The sequence below is a fragment of the Drosophila obscura genome, unplaced genomic scaffold (assembly GCF_018151105.1).
Source record: "Drosophila obscura isolate BZ-5 IFL unplaced genomic scaffold, ASM1815110v1 contig_208, whole genome shotgun sequence".
NCBI classification, from domain to species: domain Eukaryota; kingdom Metazoa; phylum Arthropoda; class Insecta; order Diptera; family Drosophilidae; genus Drosophila; species Drosophila obscura.
This window is the reverse complement of record NW_024542799.1, coordinates 1964371-1986823: the sequence shown is the minus strand read 5'-3', so window position 1 is coordinate 1986823 and position 22453 is coordinate 1964371. Positions and strand designations below refer to the sequence as shown.

The 22453-nt window shown below is 43.6% G+C and overlaps 2 protein-coding genes across 3 annotated transcripts in view; both read right to left on the bottom strand.

The window, feature by feature from the left end:
* Positions 1 to 10095, bottom strand: part of LOC111064872 (DNA N6-methyl adenine demethylase) — a 99170-nt gene extending 89075 nt beyond the window's left edge. Inside the window, 3 exon segments of the mRNA XM_022352699.2 lie at positions 2506 to 2523; positions 7533 to 7871; positions 7937 to 10095. Coding sequence (XP_022208391.2) covers positions 2506 to 2523; positions 7533 to 7871; positions 7937 to 9868 — 2289 coding nt within the window. The 5' untranslated portion in view covers positions 9869 to 10095.
* A 612-nt stretch (positions 10096 to 10707) lies between these two features.
* Positions 10708 to 22221, bottom strand: LOC121404504. 2 transcript variants are annotated; one of them, XM_041594142.1, is made up of 3 exons: positions 22181 to 22221; positions 21796 to 22025; positions 10708 to 11289 (listed from the first exon to the last, which is right to left on the bottom strand). In XM_041594142.1, exons 1-3 carry the CDS (start codon positions 22193 to 22195, stop codon positions 11199 to 11201), a joined length of 336 nt encoding a protein of 111 aa, XP_041450076.1. In that variant the 5' UTR covers positions 22196 to 22221; the 3' UTR covers positions 10708 to 11198. The 2 variants fall into 2 exon arrangements, 1 of the variants encoding a protein (XP_041450076.1); XR_005968053.1 differs by lacking the exons at positions 21796 to 22025; positions 22181 to 22221 and adding an exon at positions 18208 to 18885.
* Between the last annotated feature and the right edge of the window lie 232 nt (positions 22222 to 22453).

Genomic DNA, 22453 nt, shown 5'->3' with positions numbered 1-22453 from the left:
TTTTCCCATTCGAAGCCTTTATTCAATCTTCCAAATTATAAATTCCATAACCATAAGCAGGACAATCAATCATTTAAAGGTCCAAGCATTTGCTGCAGCCCTTTACATTTACGAAACGTATTCTAAGTACATAGGTCCCCCCCTTTCAGTCTAGTGTCCCATTTTGGCTGACGTTCTGCAGCGCAAAGGCCTTCAGCAATTAGTTAGTTTTGTAACCTGCTGACCCTCTAAGCCCTCTGTGTGTATCTGTATTCTATGTATCTGCTGGCTACATTTAACCCCTCGAAAAACTGGACTAAATGACAACCGTTTCCTCCAACTCTCCCGGTGGCTCTATTTCGTTTTCCCCCTAACTTTTCTGTGCGAGTTTTGCTTGGGGTGCGAATCTACTTAGTTCGGGGCGTAGTGTAGGAATATAACCTGTAAAAAGGGTCCGCTGTCCGACAGAGGAGTCGGTCAAGCTGAAAACTGTGCTGCAATTGCACCTTGCACGCATGCCACCAGCAACCAGAGGGTGCAACAGAGACACAGTCGACGCTGCCGTCGCCGGTAGGTCTTAACCCCTTTTTTTCTGGTGCTATGCATCGCTGGATCTGTGTAAAAATAGAGTAAGCAAAATAAAACACAGGGTTCCATGGGGTTCTAGGGTTCCACGAAATGCATATATATACAGCATACATATGCACATGATACCTATGTACATATATACATATGTATATCCTTGATCTATTTGAGTTCTGTCTATCTTTCTGGAGAGTAAAGGTTGTTGTAGTTGTTGTTGCTGTGGCAATTACGTGCGGGCTCTGGTTGCCTCTTTTGTTGTTTGTTTATTAATAAACAATAGCAACAACAAATTGCTTAATTGCTGCGATTGCACCTGGTCACGCCCTTCACTCCCCAACCCCCAACATGCTTACCCTTGACGCTTCAACAGCCTGGGGCATCATTAGATGAAGGATTTTTGTGTCTCATTAAAAGAAAGTGGGGAAAAGATTTTGCAGTCATTATTGCAAGAAGCAGTGGAATAAAAATGTGAGAGCGAAGTCCGAAAATACTCTTGCAAAGAAATATTATTTCTTTGGGATTTAAGGAAGTTTCTTAATTTTCGGCCTGTGCAAAGCTCGAAAGAAAATCACAATTCCCCTAAGTTAGAGTAGATTTTTCAAGTAATTCGCACCCCAGCACTGCGGTACTTTTGTCCTTTAACAATTAAGAAGGAACCCCACCTGCTTCTTGATTCTTTGCAAGAAGCTTTTCCTTGGCCTTCTACTACCTGCCATGCAATTTGCCATCAAGTATACGCAGCGGTTGTCTACGTTGCCCCCGTGCGTAATTACATAACATTAATTTGCATTCAACTTGAATGACATTTTCTCTGTGTTCTCTGTGTTCTCTCTGTTCTGCTGTGTGTGCGTGTTTTTTTTTCGTTCTTCCAGTGCAATCAATGCAAATGTTGCGCTCTTAGCGCTGTCTAAACTTAACAAGGATGTGAACATTTATTTATTAAACATTTAACAACGCTTTATGATCAGCGCAGATTTATATAAATGTAGACAGAAGAGCAGCACGCAAGAACCACCACCACAAAAAGTAGCAGCAGCAACCATTCTATCATCATCCACATGAGCAGCAGCTACAAATCAGTTCCACAAAGCATTCAATTGCGCAGACACACACAACGCTACAAACATACAGATGCATACATAGAAACAAGCGCACACACGAGTATTTTATTATTTAATTTATGCGAGGAGACAACAACACAACCACAGCAAAATTGTGCTGGTAAAAAAAAGAGACCAAAAACAAAAAAACTACCACATAACACACAGCCAACCCATCAGTACCGTCAGTCCATAGATGAAAAAATACATTTGTATCGGCAAATCTAAACAATGGGAATTGTGCAAGACAAACATCCAAAACATAACCAGAATAACATTCGAGAATCTCTAATGTTTATGTAGAAGCAAGAATGAATCAAAGATGGAATTAAAGAGAAAATAATAATTTAAAACAGCTAAAGAAAACCATTTTTTAGGCCAATAAAATTAACTTTCTAAATCTGATGTTTCCAGGGATTCTTCGATGTAAACATAATTCTGATTTCTTAATGGATTCCGTAGTTTTGCCAGCAAATGGAACATTCGAAATGAATTTAAGGATTAAAAGCTTAAACAAATACTGGGCAAAACGAAGCAAATATTCAATTAAAACAATGGAAATTCGGATACAGAAAAAAGCCAGCAATTAAGAGGAAAAATCGTATTGATTTTTTCATAGAAAACTGCTCAAACAGTGAGAAATTGCAATGGAAAACAACTTTTCATAGATGATGAAACGTTCTGCTAGAAAAGGGAGCTTAAAAAAAATACAATACATACATTGTCAATGTAATTTTTTGTTGTGTGGATTAAATGTTCTTAAATAATAAAATTTATTAATTAATAATTAAAAATGTTCATGGGGGGAAAATATGGAATAAATACAAAAATGAATACATACGGTTTTGGCTTTGGGTTCCTGCAATAAAAGAAAAAAAAAGATAGAAAAATGAAAAATAAATTAATTATATATAATTAATGCAGAAAATAATTAGCAATAATTACAAATGAAATAAATCTGTGCAGGAAAAGGCTGTGAGAGCGGGACAGTCACTCAATGAAGAGGGGAGGAATAATATGTATGGAAAATAAAACCATTCCATATACGAGTTTGTATGTAAATATGTATGTATGCACAACACGAATGTCAGGCGCTATAAAAAAAAAACACAAAATAAACCCACTAATTGGCTGTCATGGCGGCGGCAATTTGCGAAGCCAAAATAATAAACAGCAATGAGAATTCCATTAAAGGGGAGAACAAAAAACAATGTAAATTTATGATTTTGATGGTTTTTAAAGTTTGGTATTAATATGCCTTGAATGTAAATGCTAAGCGGCTTAAAATAATATAGAGAACAAAATATACAGACAAAGTCCTGGTTATTCATCAATTCTAGTTGGATCTGTCTGTCCATCCATCCATCCATCCATTCTTATAGAGTGTGTGCATGTGCATGGAGTGGCATGCATGCATTCGGCTTAGGTTTCGGTGTTAGAGCTGGCTTAGGAGCCCAGAGGAACAGACGGGCGGCCCTGAAAATCCGAACAGATGTGCAGAGAGAGAGACAACTGCTGCAGATGTTCCATAGAGGAAATAAAACAACGGAAACTGAGAAATTCTCAATCGGATTTTGTGGCCAGGACAAAAGTTTTTGTATGCCACACAGAACAGAGCATTGAACTCGCATTTGAAATACTCCGATTCAGAGTAGAAGACAGAAGCAGAACCAGAGGCAGAGGCTGAGGCAGGCATGCCTGGCAGCATCTTTTGGGACTTATCGAATGACAAACGCACATATTGAATGAATGATTGAAGGCCATGAAGGGAGCAAAGAAGAGAGGAATGATGAGAGAGAGAGAGAGAGAGAGGAGAGGGTGGTAGAAGCAGACATGGAGGAGAGTCGGTCGTGTGCCTGGCCATAAGCGACAATTAACCGAAAGTACAAAACATTTTTGGTTCAACAATTGAGTATGTATTTTTGGCAAAAGAATAACAGATATACAGATACATAGATAGAGAGAGAGAGAGAGAGAGAAAGAGAGAGGGAGATAAAGTGAGTGGAAGAAAGGGAATGTGAGAGATAGAAAGAGGGGGGTGAAAGAGGAGTTGAAACTGCAACTGGATATCTGGATCGCTAGGAGCACACGACCATCGTCCAAGTATCATATTGCACATGCACATCCACATGCTCATAATGAAGCTCATCAGGAGCATTATCATCATCCTGGGGGCTCAAGTATCAGGCCATGTGCATGTCCATGTCCATGTGCATGTGCATGTGTGTGCATGCATTATCCTGTTTCTTTTTTCTTTTTTTTTTCTGTTCGAGCTGCCAACGTGCCAAAAACCGTGTGTGAGCTCTACCTCTGGCCTGGCATGACATGGCAGTCCTTTAAGAGTGTGTGTTGGTATGGCATTCCTCTCAAGAGTGTGTGTCATGAAGAGAGGACCTGGAGAGGGCAGGGTGTATATCTTCAAGTAGGAGCATTGCACTCACTGTGGCCCAATGGCAGGGACTAAGGATACACGGATGTATTTGTGCATGGGAGCACTTTCATGCTCATGCTCATATGCATGTGCCAGAGCCAGTAGCAGAGAATTTTGTTGTTGTTTATTTTTATGCAGGAAGGGAAAACCTTTAAGTTCCTATGGCCAAGGGTGCAACCTCTCCCCACCCAACCCCACTCATCATGCACGTTTTTAGTGACTTTCACAGTGGCTTTGTCCTGAATGGAGTTGCAGCGAAACGTGAATTGAAAAATAACAGCACGAAAATGAGTAAAAGGAGCCAAAAAACAGCTAGAGAAGGAGCAAGAGAGAGATTTAATAAGGGGAAAACAGAAAAGTAGCATCCTTGGACATCCGTCGCACATCGTACAAAGAGAGACAGGACAGGACAGGAATGGCATGGATCCGAACCCAATGAAGTCAATCACTCAAACCCCTCGTCCGGGTACTCCAACACCGAATGGACTTTCGGGGTTGATTCCTTTTTGTCTTTTTCCCCAACTTTTCCTTCACTCCCTGACACTTTCAATATTTTCTCCTCCTTTTTTTTTCTTTTATTTGCAAAAAGAAAAACGAAACGAAAATGTCGAGAAAAAAAACATGTACAAATTTTAATGAGAAAATTCCTAAGAAAAACTGCATATTTAAAGAAAGCCAACGGACGAAACCCACAGAAAAAAGAAAATCAACAAAACACAGGATATATATTCTCTTAGATAGGCCTGTCCAGTGGGAGTGGGGTAGGAAAGTGTGGGAGCGTCATGGTAGGGAGACCGCTTCATCACGCAATTCAAATAGCCAAGTTAATGACTTGCGCCGGAGGGCCTTTTCAGCTGATTTGTGAAAGTACAAAATATTACAAAAAAGGAAAGAAAAAATATAGCCAGAAAAGGAAGGAGAGACCAGAGCTCATCTTAAATTACGAACAAGACGAAGGAACACAGCGATATGGTAGAAAGAGTAGGGGAAGAGTATCGCGAAAATACCGCAGAAATTCATCCAGAAAGTGCATTGATCCGCATTCGATTCGTAAAAATAAGAAATGAAATAATTCACGTACGAAATTTATCGCGCTAGAGAGGGAGACAGAGGGAGAACAGGACCAGAACGAACCGGCCTGGACGGACCGGACGGACGTCACCAGCTGTGCAGAGGACAAAGCCGTGGTGGCAGAGGAGGAACAAAAAGAACATTGTCATTATAAAGTCCATGGACACATGCATAAATATGTGAGAGTACATGAGTAATTTCAGACTACACTGGTCAGCATAGGATGGGGGACTTTTAGGGATTTGCTTAACCTGCAAAGGCTTTCACTGTGACTACAATATATTCCAATCTTTCGTTAAATCGGAATTCTGCAAGTTCAAAAACACAAATCATGTAGCACAGTGTATGACAGTAGCTAGCTACGGGTGCCTGCGAAAGAGGCATCTGAAAGCGGGACAATGAAAACGCTGATAATGATGATGCGGATGGCGATGATAAAGCAAAGGAAGATATAAAATAAAGCGTCAATTGTCCAAGCAGCGCGCGTCAGGAAGAGCAAGAAGAAGCGCTGAGGAGCACAGTAGGAGACAGAAGAAGACACCAAATTGTCGCAGCCGCTGCTGCTATCTCTGCGCGTAATCTTCGTGACGTGTATTGACATGTCAACTGTTGCTGTTGCTGTCGCCGTCACTGGCTCTGCCTCTGCCGCCGTTGTCTTTGCTGTTGTAAAACTGCAAAATTTACAACTTTATCTATGTGTGTCGTCAATGGAAGAGACAGCTGAGACCGAACGGTGGGAGCGTGAGAGCGGGAGAGGCTCTTGTAACAAAAACCTTTTGCACAAGGTATATTAGGTATATAAGGTGAGGAGTTTGTGCCAGAAAGTGGACTAGGCTAACCAGAAAACGAGACAGCTTTACCTACCATCCACTTAATACACCATAATTCCGCACAGCGCCCGCACTCACTCGCTCTCGCTATCCTGTCTGGCTTAATTGTGTGAGCAGCCTGCTCGCGCCATCTCCCTCACTCTCCTTTCGTTGGTTTCCTGTTTGTAGTCCGCGCTGCTGCTGCTGCTGCTGCTGCTGTCGCTGCCGGCGCTGATCGTGGCAGCGCTATTTATTTATCTCTGTCGGTCTGCCTGCTGCTCTTGCTATTGCTGCTGTTGTTGTTGTTGTTGTTGTTGTTGTTGTAGTATCAAAAGCCGCGTTTTGTAACTTGTGAACATCTGCTCCTCGACTCGACTCGACGTTTGCTTTCCTTTTATTGTTGTTTTCGTTGCTGCGTTTCGTTATATCGTTTTTATTGTTTTTGCTGCTTCTACTGCACGGACGCCTGTATTTGCTTTTGCATTTGTATTTGTATGGAAAAGAAAACGCCGCAATATGGAAGCGTCTGTAAATATTGGAAATGTTCCTCCTTCCACGCTGTGGAATAGATTTTGCAACTGTCCATGCGTGTATTCCCAGGGAAATGTGCGTCTCTCTTGCAGCTCCATTATGTTCCACATACTGTTGTTAATTGATCCATCTCTCAATGTGATCCTCTGAAACTTCGAAGCGATCCTTGGGCCATTGAACTTGTCCTCACTTAAGGGACCCCAAAACCCACTTGAGATCCGTAGATGCGCAATCGAGTGACGACATCCAGTTGCGTTCAGCTCCCCGGGGAGCACGCACACACACACACACACATGTGTAACCTGATTTCCGACCACTCAAAGGACACGCTCAGCCCGCGGCTGGGAATCTTAAGTGATTTCAAAACGAACCCAACGCCAGACTGCACCATCCACTCAAGTGCACCTCGTCGTCGCAAGTACTTAAGCACACACACGCACGCATACACACACGCATTTGCTCTCTGAGAGATTCCCGCTTGTAGGTTACTAGTAAAATTGAGGCAGCTGAATATGGAATGACAGTGAGAGAGGCGGGAGAGAGAGGTTGCTTAATTTGCACTTGGAACCAAGGAACATCTGTTGGGCTGACATAAATCTTGAGTGACTGACCGCTGGTGCGAAAGACCGCGAACTCTCAGCATGTCCGCAGGCTCTGCTCTCTCTCGGTCTGTTTTTGCAAACCGGTTTCAGCCGGTTCCCAGCTGCCCATCCAGGTACAGTACAGTGGGTGTGCAGTGACAACATTACGATAGACTTTTAAATCAATGAAATTATCTTATTTGGAATTTGCTGAGATTATATGGATATAAGTCCTATTTAACTGTGATTTGTGGAATTGTGATTGAGTCTCCCTCTTTATTATAGCGGTATACTCAATCTGCAAGTTTCTTTACTTCACTTTCAATCTGAGCCCATTGTTCTCCCGTTAATTTCATTGAGTAACTCTGGTCTCGCTCTGAATGAATCGATGGAGATAGAGCTTTTGGGAGAGAGGGGAAATGGAGAGACGGGAGACGGGACTTACCTTCTTCTCGGTGAGCTTTTCACAGCGTCGCTGCTTGCAGATCTGATGGCTCTTGTCGTTCCGGCAGGGGGCGCACTCCCCGCAATTGTCCTTGCGTTGGCAACCAACGCATTCGCCGCAGCGCTTGCGCTTCTTCTTTGACTGAAAGAGAGAGCAGGAAGAGGAGTTGTTGTCGTTGGTTGTGGAGTGGTTGGTGTTGGTATCGGTATTGGTATTGGTGGGTGGTGGGTGGATCATGGCAGTGGCAGTGACGGTGACGGGGGCAGGTGAGACAAGTGGTTGGGTTTGCGGATGTGGGTGGTGGTGGAGGCAATGGTGGTGGTGGCGATGACCATAATCCTGTTAATCGCAGCGTGTGCCAGTCCCCTCTTCACTGATTGATGTCCCATGACATGGGATCTTACCTGTTTATCGCATCCATGGGCATTGCCATCGTTGCTGTCGCCCATACCGAGGGCGCTCAGCGGACTCTTGAAATTGGCCGTGCTGGAGACGGCGTCCACTTGGCCAGGATTGCTGGGGTCCACGTCCATGCCGCTGGCCTCACTCTCGGCGCTGGACTCGAGCGAATTGGGCCGCTGTTTCCGCCGCTCCTTCTTTCGCGCCTCCAGCCGTGCTATCGGCGACTGCAGCAGCTTCTCCACCTTGATGGGCGTGGTTGTCGTAGGCATGGGCGTGTGCGAGGGCGTGGGCGTGTGCGGCTGTGTCGTGTGGGGTGTGTGGCTCCCGGTGCTGCTCGATCCTGTGGTGGTGGCATGTGGATAGCTGTTGCTATTGTTGCCATCGTACGACGTGGGCGTATGCATGCCCATGGGCGTGACACCATGTCCATGCGAATGCGGATGCTGGAGCGGATGTGTATGTGGATGCGGATGCGGCAGGTGGCCGTGGCCATGGCCATGGCTATTGCCGAGATCAAAGGATTCCTTCTTCAGCATCATCTCGAAATCGGTGGCCGGCTCCTTCTTCACCAGCGGATGACCATGCGGATGTGCATGCGGATGCTGGAGCGAATGTGGATGCGGATGCGGCAAGTGGCTGAGGCTGTTGCCACCACCACTGTTGCTGAGATCAAAGTCCTCCTTCTTTATCAGCATATCGAAATCGGTGCTGCCTCCCCCCGGCTCCTTCTTGATTAGCGGTGCAAATCCCGTGTATAGCTGGAGATCCGCGTAGGCAGCCGCTGGAGCCGGCACCAGGGGATATCCACCGGCCCCACGATGATGGTGCGGATTCAGGGCATGATGATGGAAGGCATTCGGCGGCGGTGGAGCCGGAAAACTGGACCCACCCGATGGCGGCGTAATGCTCGTCTGCATGGAGCCCGGCAGCTGGGCCGTTAGTGGCGATCCCACGCTCATCATTCCCGGAGAACTCACAGAGATGCTGGCCGGCGACATGGCCACCGTTTGGAGGGAGCTCATCGGTGGTGCTCCACCCGCTCCTCCTCCTCCTCCTGCGGCTGCTGCAGCGGCCGCTGCCGCTGCTGCTGCTGCTGCTGCCATAGGGATGGGCATGGGAGTCCCATCCGGCATCAGCTGATCATTGAACCCATGAAACTGACTCTGGAACGATGGCAGCTTGGAAAATGGCTCGAAGCCGCTCTTCAATGGCAGCTGCTGCTGCTGTTGCTGCTGGAGATGCGTTTGGCTCTGGGTTTGGTTTGGGTTTGGGTTTTGGTTTTGGGATTGCGTCTGTTGTCCGCTATCCTTGGACTCCATTTCCCACGGACGTGTATAGCTTCCGTTGGAATTCGAATTGGAGTTTGAGTTGGCGTTTGTGTTGGCGTTGGTGCTGGTGCCACCTACTCCTCCTCCGGTGGTGGCGGCGGAAATGGCATTAGAATTGGCATCATTGTGCCCACCAGAATGGGCATGGTCATGGCCATTGGCAGCACTAGCATGACCGTTGCCGCTGCTGCTACCGTTGTTGTTGTTGCTGCTGCTGCCCAAAGGCGCAGGAACCGTTGTCTCGTTGTTGTTCCCGTTGCTTGTCTGCTGATTGTTGGAGCTTGTGGCGGCCGCTGTCTGTTGCTGCTGCCTCTCATAGTACTCCCAATGTTGCTGCTGTTGCTGCTGCTGTTGCTGGTAGTGCTGCTGCTGCTGCTGCTGGTGTTGGTGCTGCTGCTGCTGTGCGTGGTAATGATGATGGTATGGCGCTGTATAGTGCTGACTGAGGCTGCTCAGCTGATTCAAGTGTGTATTGTGCAATCCGGACACGGCTGCTGCCACAGATGTTGCCCCTGCCACAGTAGGATGGACAATGCTGCTGCTGTTGCTGCTGTCGACGTTACCGCCTCCTGTGCTCTGGCTTTGGGCTAATATTGAAGACGCCATTTAAGCACGGACTGTGGCATGGCTACGCAGTTATGATTCACTGCGTGCGGGGGGTGATGGGGGTTTGGTGGTGGAATGGCCTTGCAACAGATTTTAGTGCCTGGTGATTTCGGTGATTTTGGTGGATTTATTGATTGTTTGTGATTTTTACTTGCTTTAAATGTCCTTGATTTCAGATTTCAGAGTCTTTCAGATTTCTATGATTCTTTTATGCGAATTTTATTATTTAATTATATAATATTAAATTTTGTATATAGATTTTCGTTTTTTTGTACACTTTTCCTGTTCACTTTATCGGGCTTATTTCTGTTCAGTGTTTTTTTTCTTGAGGTAGTAAATCAATCCAAAAATTCTATGCTTTGTTTTTGTTTGTATGGCTTGGTATGGCTCCTCTCCTCTATCAACTTTTTGTGTGTGTGTGTTTGCTTTTGTTGGCTAGTGTAAAACACTTGTGATTAAATATTTATTAATTTGTTGTATTTATTTTCTATATATAGAAGTTTGAAGCTACTCCAAGATTTGTATTTCGTTTTATTTTTATTTGTTTGAACTTTACTGGTTTTATGCGTGTTTTATTTTATTTGTAGGTTACCTTTTTTTTTTGTTAAGTTGTGTAAAGTGCTTTTTTATTTAAAAATTTGTATTGAATATTTCAAATATTTGTTGTTGTTGTTGTTTTGTACTTTTATTCTTGTTGTTGTTGTTGTAAAACGGCAGCTATATGCAAAAAGTTTGGTTTCTATACCTTTAATATATTTAAAATTTGTAGCAGACTTTCGACTTTGTTGTTTTTAAAAAATTTGTAAATTTGTAATGTGTAAAATTTGTATTTTTGTTGTATGCGTTGTTGTTGTTGTTTTTCTTTTTGTTGGTATTTTTAAGATATATATTTATAGATTTTTTTTTTGTTATTGATTAAGTGTTGCTCTTGTTTTGATATTTGTTGTTGTTGCTTTTTGTAAAATTGATGAATCCTTTGTACTATGTTTGTTTTGTTGGTTTTTCTTCCTTCGTTTTACTTTTTGTTGTTTTTTGTTGTTGATTATAAAAATAGTTGCAGATTTTTGTTAAGTGAAGTTTTTTGCATTATATTAAATATCTTTTAATGTAGATTGTACTTAATTCGTAGGCTTAAAAATCTTTGTCTTCCGTTTGTTTGTTTGTTTTGGGTTCTGGATTCTTAAGAATTACATAAACATTAGCGGGTTGTTGTTGTTGGCCTTAATTCTTAGAATATTAGATATTTTGTCAATTATTTTCTATGATTTTTAATTCATTTTATTTTTTTGGTTTCCAAGTTGTTTTCTATTTTTTTTTGTAATTTTGATTGTTAGCCAAAACGGGAAAAATTTTTCCCCAAAATTTTGCCAGAATATAATTGATGTTTTTGTTGTTGTATCCTCAAATCCTTTGATTGGAAGCTGAAAGTAGATGGAAGAAAAAAATAGCATTGTGTTAGTTGTGATGCAGATACATTATTTCCAATGGAATAAATTATTAAATGAAAGGCGGGCAATTACAAAAATCTTAAACACTTTCTCACAGTTTAAAGAACAGCCACAACCCGAGAAATCTGTAAAGAAAATGCAAACTAAAGCTAAGGTTCTGGCATATCCTTGCTGAAAAGTATCTTATACTTTGGCTCTGCCATCTTTTTGCTGTGCTCTTCTCTCACTCTCTCTTTCTCGCTTTTAAACAGCTACAACGCTTCAACACATAATTATGGTCTTTGACTGTATAATGAGCGGCGTTGGCCAAGACCCAAGAAGAGTCTCAGGCCCAGTGCCAGTGCCAGTGCGAGGCAGGAAGCGGCGGCAACAAAAAAAAAAACAACACAAAGTTCCCATAAAAAAATGAAGCTAAAGGACACTCACTTCTGGGTTTTTTTATTGCTTTTGCTTTTGCTGCTGCTTTTGGCTTGTAAGTTATGCTGCTGCCAAGTTTCTTTGGCTTTTGTAAAGCCTCACACACACACACACCGATACATGCATACACACTCGCAAAATACAAACACACCGATACACATATACTTTAGCGTATTTCAGTTGCCCCTTCAACGCCCGTTGTCATTTTCTTGCCTTGTATTTTTTTTTTCGCCATTTTTCCTTTTTTTTCTTTATTTATTTTGTTGTTTTATTATTTTTGTTGGTTCGGAGGCACAGGTGTACCTTTTTTTTGTTGCTGTGTGCCGCGTTCGCGTCCTTTTGGCTTTTTGCATTTGGCCAGCGCTTCAGAACGTTTCGTTGCGCTTCAGAAAGTTCATTGGGCTCACGGCATGGCATCGTGATGATGTTGCCCCAAGCTGACATTGCCACAGAGGCAGAGGGATGTGTCCGGAACACACACACACACGCACACACGCAGATACGTACACTATCATTGCATATGTGCTCGTTTCGTTGGAGGTGTTGAAGTGAGAGATAATTTGACATTGACTAGCCCCAACGATCATCATCGGATACATTTTGCGTGACTAGAAGGAGTTTAAATTCCCACAGAAGATGCATCCGTAAATTGAATGATTCTGAACTGCAGGAACAATTAGTAGGCTGCACGGGAAGCATCCTCGATCCTAAATGAGTCTCTTCGGTAATTGTTTTTAAGTGGGTTATGTATAATATATGTAAATGGTATTTTTGCCTATAAGGAACTATTAAAATAAGTCCTTTGCTGTGCATTACGGAATCTGTGAACCCAATCCCATGAATGTCATAATAATCTTAGATCTCTTACTATAGTAATTGATCTTTGTCGATTAACTTCGTTTTTGGTCGCTCTTTTGGTTCTATAATAGCAACGTCTTTTCGTGTCAGAGTTCCCTGGCTATAAAATACAATTTCTCCACTTTTCTAACCCTCCATAAACGAACTCTAAATCTCCTCCCCAACGTTTTGCGCCCTCAACTTTTTTACTTTCAAATTTCGCAACTTTTTTCGACTGATTTCAGTTGACAAACTTTTGAAAATTGACTCTCATTCTCCCTTTGTTCTCCTGCTCCTGCTGCTGCTGTTGCTTTTTCTCCGTTTTTTTTATACTTTTCTCATCGTTTCCTTGTGGCTTACGTCGTTGCTGCTTGTCCTTCTGCGTCCACGTTCCCTCTTCACTCCGTTTGCCATGCACATTGTTGCAGAACGACAATTAAAGTCTGATTATTTTGTCGACTACAATTTGCGTGCTGCAATTGCTGTTCTGTGCTGTGCTGTGCTGTGCCCTTGCCCACCGCGTACCCTCGTACCCTGCTCTTATCCGCCGCTGCCACACTCTTTGCCACATTAGTTGCCTCATCATCGTCGTCTTCTTCTTCTGCTGCTGCTTCTACTTCTTCTTTGTTGCCTTCCATAAAAACGGTAAAAGGCCAACGGCCAAGAGAAGTGAAAAAAAACACACACACAAAAAAAATGGCAAGAAAATAAGGAGAGAACCTGCAGAAATGTTGCAGCTGCCACAATTTGCTGCACTTTCCGTTTTATGCGATTCCGTTTCGCGTTTCCACTTCTGCGGCATACAGGCAGTGAGGCCATCCTGTCGGGTTGCAGCTGTAACCGACTCTGTGCCCCTTCTGCCACACTCTGTCCCTCGGGAGGAGAGTTACGACGAGAGCCGCCGCGATAAAGATCCAGATTCGCATTCGCGATTTGCTCAAAATTAGGCCAAAGAAGAGGAATCGTGTGTGTGAGAGAGAGAGAGAGAGAGATCTTGCAACATGTGGCACCATATTGGCGTGGCACAATTCGAGCTGCCAAAAGCAAATCCTGCACTCAGATTCAAGCATTTCCGCTCTCTAAATTATATAAATTGTGTTACCCAATCGATTTCCTGCCTGGTACAAAATCGTTGATCGAATTGAAAGCTGCCCAAAGCTGCCCAAGTCTTATCTGTGGATCGTCTACCAAAAGCTCTTATCTCTTGGGTAATCTTATCGCCATGGGATCCGCACACTTCATGGAAATTTCAATGTTAGACACATTTTGGATGATTTCTATTTGCAACTGCCGCAACTGTTCTGTGTGCTGTTTGCTTAAGGCTTATAAAACAGAGCGAACAGCGTACAGGAACAATGATCGCAATTCACTTCAATTTCTTGTTTGCCCCGCTGCTGCTCCTCCGCTGCTTTAATGCCGTTTAATGCCACACATTTTTGCAACATTTTTATTCCATGTTTTTCCATATTTTTTTTTTTTTTTTTGCAAATTAAACACGCACACACATAAAGGCAGACAGAGAGTCAGAAACTGGGCGGATATACGTACATACATATGTGGGATACATGTGACTGAACAATGCGTCATTTGGAAAACAAAGTCTCGGGAATGGAGTTTGCGTGTGTCCGGGGGGAATGTGGCAGCAGAATCTAGGTGACGGTTGAGGGCTGTTTTATTTTCGGGTATATTGTATCTAAAGAGAGAGAGCGGAAGAATAACTAGGTTGCACACAGGCACAGACATTGCATGTGGCAGCAGCAGCAGCAGCATAGAAGAGCAAGTGAAGCCAGCCATGACAATGCAGCAGGATGAAGGCAAAGCAGAAGCAGAAGGAAGTTGCAGCCATCTATGGAAAATGCCACTCTGTAGTGTCACGAGTTGTACCTGTGCAGCAATAGTTTTGACTTGATATTTGTTTGCGGGCAGAGAGGAATCATAAGAAGCGAAAGGAATCCACAGATGAAATGTTGCGACTGTGAAATACCCTTGAAGATAAATTGTATTTCGAAGCTTCAGATTTAGCCCAATAAAACAGTGCTGAGAGTTGTGTTGAAAAGCTTATTCTGTTTTCTGTTCATCTCTTAAGAAAATACTTCGCAATGCAACATTTTTGGATTTTTTAATAGGTCCCAAAACCAGAACAAATAATTCCTGTGATCTCAGAGTCCCTTTTCCAAACACTATACCCTACATTAAGTGCAAGCCCCCAACAGTGTGTGGCAGTGGCATGTTCGCTGCTTTTCTACCCCAATCTAACTTCTAGCTAGCTCCCTGTATCTCTCTCTCTCTCTCCAATTCCCATTTGTGCAAATGAAGTGCCCCCGTGCAGCAGTAGCTGCTTGCAACATGTTTTCTGCTTAAATGTAATTTTAATATGTTATCCAGAGAACATTTTCGGCGCTTGTTTACAACTTTTGTTTCTCATATGAGAATTGTTTCCCAAAAAAGAGATTGTTTTGTAAAATATATTATTAAAATTCTATCCTCCTCCTACTGCTGCTGCTCTGTGCTATTTATATCTGCAGCATAATTATGTTGCAGTTTGGCCAAAATCCACTGCCAGCCAAAACTTAATGAATAAAATTTCAGTTTTGCAGAGTTTTGGGTGGCATGGAAGGGTGTATGTGTGTGTGTGTGTATGTGTCTGTAAGGGGGGGGGGTGCAAAAACATGACAGGAAAAGGAAACCCTGCAAAAACGGGTTAATGAGCAGGGAAATTACGAGGTACTTGTATTTGTAGTTTATTGCAGCATGCAAATTGCATTTCTGTGAAATGGAGGGGTTTGCTTTGGCATGGTCAGTGGCTGATCCAACAGGGATTCCTTTCAGAGGACACCTGATAACCTTGACGGCAATAATGTGGAGGGGATTTTTCAAGGTTCAACCACAAGAACTGCCCACATTCGCCGCTGATTAAATTGCCCATAAGCAAAAGGTAACTTTCAATAGGTATTTTTGGGACCAAATAAATCTGCAGATCTATTATTTCCACTAGCAAACTAATAGTTAATTGGAAATATTTCTTTTTGATTATTTCTCTCAAATATTTTCTCTTATTATTTATATATTTCATCAGAAATAAGATCAAACCCTAAAACCAATTAAAATGGAATTACTTTTCCAAAGGAAACAACAACAAAAACCAAGGAAATTTATCTTAAAAATATCTTGTTAAATATCACACGCTCATGGGTTAATTTGTTCTCCTTTTCACTCTGCCCTCGCGCCCTCTCTCTGGCTGTCTTTATGTCACGTGTAAATTGAGTTGTGCCCCCGCCTGGGGGTGTGGCTGTGTGGCAGGGTGTGCAGGTGTGTGTGTGGATGAAATGAAACGTGCTAGGCGGCACAATGAAGCCATGCAAAGGAGCAGAGCCTGAGTATTACACATCCTACTGGATGTGAGGCAAGTACTTATGCCACAGCACTCTCTGCCACTCCGTTCCACAACCTACGCTTTCCGTGTGAGTGTGTGTTGAGATTTACGAGTTTGTCATTTGCCTCATGCCTCCTGCCCCATGCTCCATGCCCCGTGCCCCATGCCCCATGCCCCTTCTCTTGCTTTCAAAGTCACGCACGTTACTGTGTTAACAGGAGAAGGGAAAGTGGCACTAGGAGTGAGAGTGGGTGAGTGGGTGGATGGGTGTCCTTTGCTTGTTGTTTATTTTTTTTTTTTTTCTCTAGGTCAAAGCCTTAATTTGCCTGCGTGTCCTTATGCCTTTTACCTGTGCCGTGAGCGGCGCTCGCGCGCTTTTCTTTCCTTCCATTCGTACTTTCCCTCCAATTTTCGTGTGTTTTATGAATGAAAGAAAATGTGAGAAAAATGTAAACAGAATGTAGGGACACACCGAGTATGTATGCGTGCGTTCGTGTTGGTGGAGTGTGTGCGTGCGTGTGAGGGTGTTATAAATACATCTAAATATAGAATGGATCTGCTAATTCATTGGGGGTAATCGCATCATCTTCAATGGCTGCGCCAGAGAGTAGAAGGAGTCATAAAATTGCAGCAGCAGCAGCAGCCGCGCGGCCAGTTGGCGGCACATGTGCGGCACAGAGCCCGACAAATTGCATGATGATGCGCCCCCCGCCCCGCCCCGCCCCGCCACGGCGACCAGCTACCGAGCTACTGGTATACTCCGGCCCAGCCGCATCTGCAAGATACATTTAGCTTTTAGCTCGTCGTTGAACTTGAACTTCTTGGGGCTCTGCCGCAATTTGTTTGCTTTTATTATTTGTCTTGCCCTTTGGAAGAGGCTGGGCATGAAGAATTTGGAAAGTTGTTTGTGACACAGAGAGGAGGATAATCTTATGGGCTATATATAGAGAAGGTCCCATAAGAAAGATACTCCAAAGGCGATAGTCAACTGTGAATATATCTTTCATTTTAATGCTCCACAAGAGTATCTCAACTTTCGGTCCACAAAGCTCCTCTTTGCCTTTTTGCCTTCAAATTCCAACAGCAGCAGCAGTCGCACCAGTGGACTCTGGGCGTGGGCCTTCTTTTTGTCCAAGGGGTGGGGTCTGGGTGGCTTTTCGACTTGCTTTTCGCTTTCGTTTCATTTCGCTTTTGGACATCTTCTTTATTGTGCTCTCTGTTGATGCCTTCTTCTTCTTCTTTGTTTCTCTCGTTCTTTGGGTGTATTGTGTTTCTTTTTTGTGTTTTTTTTTTGGCGCTTCTGTTTCGAGCGCGCCAAAAAGAAGCCGCACTTCAGAGGCAGAGGCTGAGACTGAGGCTGAGCCAGAGGCAGTACGCACGTTACTGTTAGGCTCCGCGAGTATCTGTATCTTTGCAGCCCGTATATCTGTGTATCTTTGTGTGTGTGTTCTGTTCTTTTCTTTTCTGTTTTTTATTTGTTGCCTTCACGTTCGCGGCACGTTTTTCGGGGGCCCTGGGAATGGCATAACTCAACAACGCAAAGGCCTCACTCAACTCTTCAAATTCGGAGTCGGACTCGGAGTCGGGGGACTGCTTTTTAATTTAAGTTTGAGCTGATGCTGCCACTGCCACAGATACAGATACAGATGGCAGCAACAGTGTTCTGTTCGGCCTCATCTTTTGTGTGTCTGTATGGGTGAATGGGTGTGTGTTTGTCATTACTCATTGCCCCAAACTTTATTATTATATTATTTTTGCTGGCCCTTTTATTGTTTGTTTTGCTTGCAGTTTGCTTTTTAGAAACGACTCCACCGAATGGCCCGTAAAGCCACTGGAAGTCGGCTATTTAGGTGGATTTTTGATTGAAGCAAGTGCCTCCGGAGGGTGCCCCCCATGCCGCAAATGCTATTATTGTAATTTGATCCTCGGATGAGCAATAACAAATGAAAGCTGTAGCAACAAATGTGCGTTATCTCAGTGGATTACGTGTTGCTTTTTCGACGGGGCGAAATCTATTTCCTGTGTGTTTAGTGATTATCTGGGGGGATTTTGTGTATTATTTGGACACTTTTTAAATAGAGATTTCATTTGCACCTATTCCTTAGATTATTCATCAAATATAATGCCACCTTTAACACTTCTTTTTTTTCACACACTTTTCACATCCAGTCAACCCCTGGCAGGATCACTCTAAGTAATTCCCATTGAAATACGAGTAGGGTATACATACGTATACATAAAGAGGATGGATGCTGTGTACAAACCGTTGTTTTAATCCATTTTCGTTTGTGTCCTATAGAAAAAAGGTGGCTGGAGTATGCAGTAATCGCAGCTATTGGAAATCCAGTGCAGTTTCCCGCTGATGCATTAGAAAAGCCGCCGCGGCAGTAAGACGCGCACGAAAACGAAAGTAACGGGGGAAAAGTAACGCGACAAACGAAAGTAACGCAAAAGAAAGCAAAGATGCAGGGAACAGGGATTTGAATAGGGATCCTTGTTGTTGTTGTTTATTTTTGTTGCTTGCACTGGTCACATTCAAGCGATAAAAAGATCTTAAAACTGGGACAAGTTATTCCAGGGGGGAAGAGTCCTTAAGCGCGTGATCACATCCACCAGATCCATTAATATTTCACTTTTGTTTTGTATTTTTGGTGTTGGGCGGGGGGGACAGAAACTAAACACTAAACAACTAAACGCACTCGCACTCGTTTATTTTTATTATTTATTAGCGCTTAAAAACAGCGCCGGCGGCGGTGCAAAAGTTCCGCGCGTGTTTTAGGAAACTTTTCAAAGGACACGCAACCCGCGCTGCTCGAATGGTGAAGGCCGTTTAGTCGAACATGTTTAATCACGTTCGTGGCGCAAGGACGTTCAATTCAAATATGCCCGCCCTCAAAAGTTGCTCGGAAATTGAAAATGTTGCGCGGCCACATGTGGCTGGAAATCATGTTGCCGGCATGGCTATGGAAAGGTGTGGAGAACGGGCAAAACGGCACAACAAATACGACGCAATGCAACGCAAAATCCACCCCAATTTCCAACATATCAAAGCATATTGTTGATCAAACACGGTAGGGTGAGGTGCGTAGAACCTTCAAATGTTGCTGGGGCCGTGTTTCCTTGCTGTTCGTACCTTGCCATGGCCCCGAAAAGAGAGCGTTTTTACTCATTTTTGCGCTTTAAGTGTGAGTTTGAGTTCGAGTTGCGTGTATCGGTTCGATGGTCCTGTCCGCACACAGCTGCATCTCTCTCTCTTTCATTATCACCCACACACACACAGATTTGAAGTACGCTTTTGTTGTTGTTGCTGCTGCACAGTTGTTGTTCCAATTAAAAATTTTTTCCCTAGTTTCGCGCGCACAATACGAACTTGCAATCAATGTACATGTGTTGGTGGATGTGTATGTGTGGGGCAGCACCGTTATTTAGTTGTAGCTGGACGCAGGACCTTGTGTGCATGTATGTGTGTGTACTTTTTGCTGTGTGTGTGTGTGCCATATCCTGGCGATGCACTGGCTGCTGCTGCTGCTGCTGTTGCTGGATTTTGGTACAATTTGCCTTCTATGTTGTTTTTTTTGCCAACCCCCCTTCTGTCTTTGTATACCCTGTATGACATAGAGGGTATGATGATGGGGAGAAGGGATATACGACATATGATCGGAATTATAGGACGAAAACACATGGCCGTCTGTCTCTGAGAGAATGTTTCACAGATCCTACTTTGATTGCAGCTTATCAAAAAGAGCTATACCCAACCAATCAAATGATTGATATGATTCAAATCAAGTTCCCATAAGCTGTCGTTTTATAGTAGGCAATCTTTGACATATTGGGATCACTTTCCATATCTTTTAGTCACCATAGAAATAGTTGGATGGCACTGATAGGGTATATACCCATGGCACCCCTTAAGCTATCCTGCCATGCTCGTGTTCTCTTTCTCCTTCGGTTTTGTTTGTAAAGAGTTGAGAGGCAAAGTCGGGCATGGGGCATGGGGGCATGGTGCATGCGGCATGGGGAGCTCTGTTGCTGCTGGCTGGCTCTATATGTCAGTTGATTTCATTTCACTTTTTTTGCTGTGGTTCTTTTTGCGCCATTTTCAACCTCGTTTCATGCCAACTATTAGTGGAGCTTTGTGCCCTGTTCACTCAACTCAATCCGAGCCGTGGCACTGCCCAGGACTCTGCTCGGGAGCCCAGTTTTTTTGTTGGTTGGTGGGAAGGAGGGATATGGGGCCTTTTGATGCCCGTTGCACGTGGATGCGGAAATGTGGCAGCAGCGAAATAGCGTTGGAAACCTTGACAGTTGCATTGTCCTGGCGCTGACAGGCCGCTAAATGTCTGAGCGTCGCCTATTTGCATTGCGTAATGGAATACGATGCAGGCTGCCATCCATATCCATATCCCAACCCTTAGACAGGGAACACTGACCTGTCCCATACGCCATGCACGAAAAATCCCACGAGGCACAAGCAGAGATACAAAGATACAGATAAACCCCAGAGGGTGGGCCTGGGAAGAGGGGAAAAGAATGTGCGACATAAGACGCTGCCAGCGGAACATCTGCACAAACAAAGATGCAGCCGGCCATTTGGCCCGTTGATTTGAGAACTTTATTGCAAGTTGAAGAGCCCTACAGATAGGATTCCAAAGTTATAGATTTAGTCGTTGGAACATAGAGAACGTTCTGCACCATTTTGCACTATATATTTTTCCTCTCTCATTCTCAATTACTGCGTGTGTCTGCGTGTCCTTTGTGCGGACAGCAAAGGACATTCACATTGCATGCAGCCGCCATACATACAAAGGAAACCAGAAATGTATCTGACAGTTGCGCTGCAGTTCACGTATTTGAAAAATGAAAGAAATGCGCACAAAACAAAAAAAATAAGATAAAAAATATAATAATAAAATGAGTTAACAAAGCATATTTAAAGGAAACCGAATTGTTGATGCACTTCAGAGTGTTTGAGTTCGGGAATTGTGCAAGAAGATGGCCATAGGAGAGACACTGAAACGACGGCAGAGGCAGAGCACTATCTGTAGAATTGTATGGCAGAAAGACATGCAATAAGCGTAGCCGAGGGTATTTGACACAAAGGCTCTTATCGTTATTAGCTACGAAAGGATTGGATAGGGATCTGTTGAGGTGCTAGAACTGCTACCCGATCTAATTGGTCACACATTTGAATGTAAATTCTACAAAAATGGTTAAATTTGTCTAGATTTTCCTATTGTGCGAGTATTATTATGTTCAGCATCTATAGAAGATCCTTTACACGCTCATTTCTGATCATTGAAACATATTCTGCAAGTAGGGATATTCCCCTAAAGGTATCCAAACTGTCTGATCAAGCTAATGTACTCCTCCTCTCTGCAGCTATGTATCTCTGTGAGATTCAAAGGCAGAACAACACTTTACCGCAAGGGCAAAATGCCATGAAAGAGTGAAATTCTCGCGTTGAAGTTGAATGCACCAACAGGAACAGCCAAAGGACTATCACTATCCTGTCTCTCCTTCTTCTTCTGCTTCCTCTGCTTCCTCTACTTATTTTAATTTATTATATTCTGCATAAGATCTGCCAGTTGGCAGCTTCCAAACTCGGGACAGAGAGCTCTCCATGGCATGAATCCAGCAGCAGCATCAGCGACCAGAGTTGGCATCTCTCCTCCGCCACATCCCCATGTCCCCATATCCCCGCCCCATTTTTGGATCTCTGTGGAACAGCAAATGCACGTAATACGAGAGTAAAGCAAGCCAAATGCATTAACAGCCAGCAGCAGGAAAGAGAAGGGAATGAAGGACGCATAAGACGGACAGGGAGAGAGAGAGAGAGAGACTAATACACTCACATATTTATATTTGTGCCATTACAGCCCTCGCTCTTGCAGTTGTTGCTGCCTGGCTGTCGCTCTTGTACGAGTTTTGAGTTTTCCGAAATCATGAAAGGAGCAGATGTTAAATTTTTATACACGACGAACGCAAAGGAAGCAGCAGAAGCAGCAGCAGCGGCAGCGTTAAAGCAGCGCTGCTTTTCTCTTCTTCGTTTTCTCTCCTTGCTGCACTGCATTATTATGATACCCTGCAAAAGAGAGAGAGAGAGAGCGTTATGATTTTATTGAATGTTTGCAACTCAGTGAACGAAGCAATGATAGCAATAAGACCAGCGCCAGTTTTAACAGCTCTTAAATAAGTTAACTATTATTAATCCACCATATGATATAGGTACATATCTACCTTGAATAATCCCATAATGAAACTTTTATTTTTTCATAGGCAGAAAGTCTCTAATGGGAACCGATCAATCTGCAAGGGTATCACTAGTGTCGACCACCTTTCGCCACAACCGTTCTTGTTGCTCTCTGCTGCTGCCGCTGCCGCTGCTGCTGTTGTTCCTGTTGTTGCCGTTCGTTTGCTTTTGATGCTTCCTTTTGCACTCGTCATTGCTGCTCTGCTGCTGCTGCTGCTGTTGCTGGCTCTGCCTTTGCGCTGTTTATGGTTGTTATTGTT

Coding starts and splice junctions, on each gene's coding strand:
- LOC121404504 (XM_041594142.1), bottom strand. Junction 11,290..21,795: donor AATGGCACAAATATAAATAT/GTGAGTGTATTA, acceptor ATCTACTTTCAG/CTTCCAATCAAAGGATTTGA.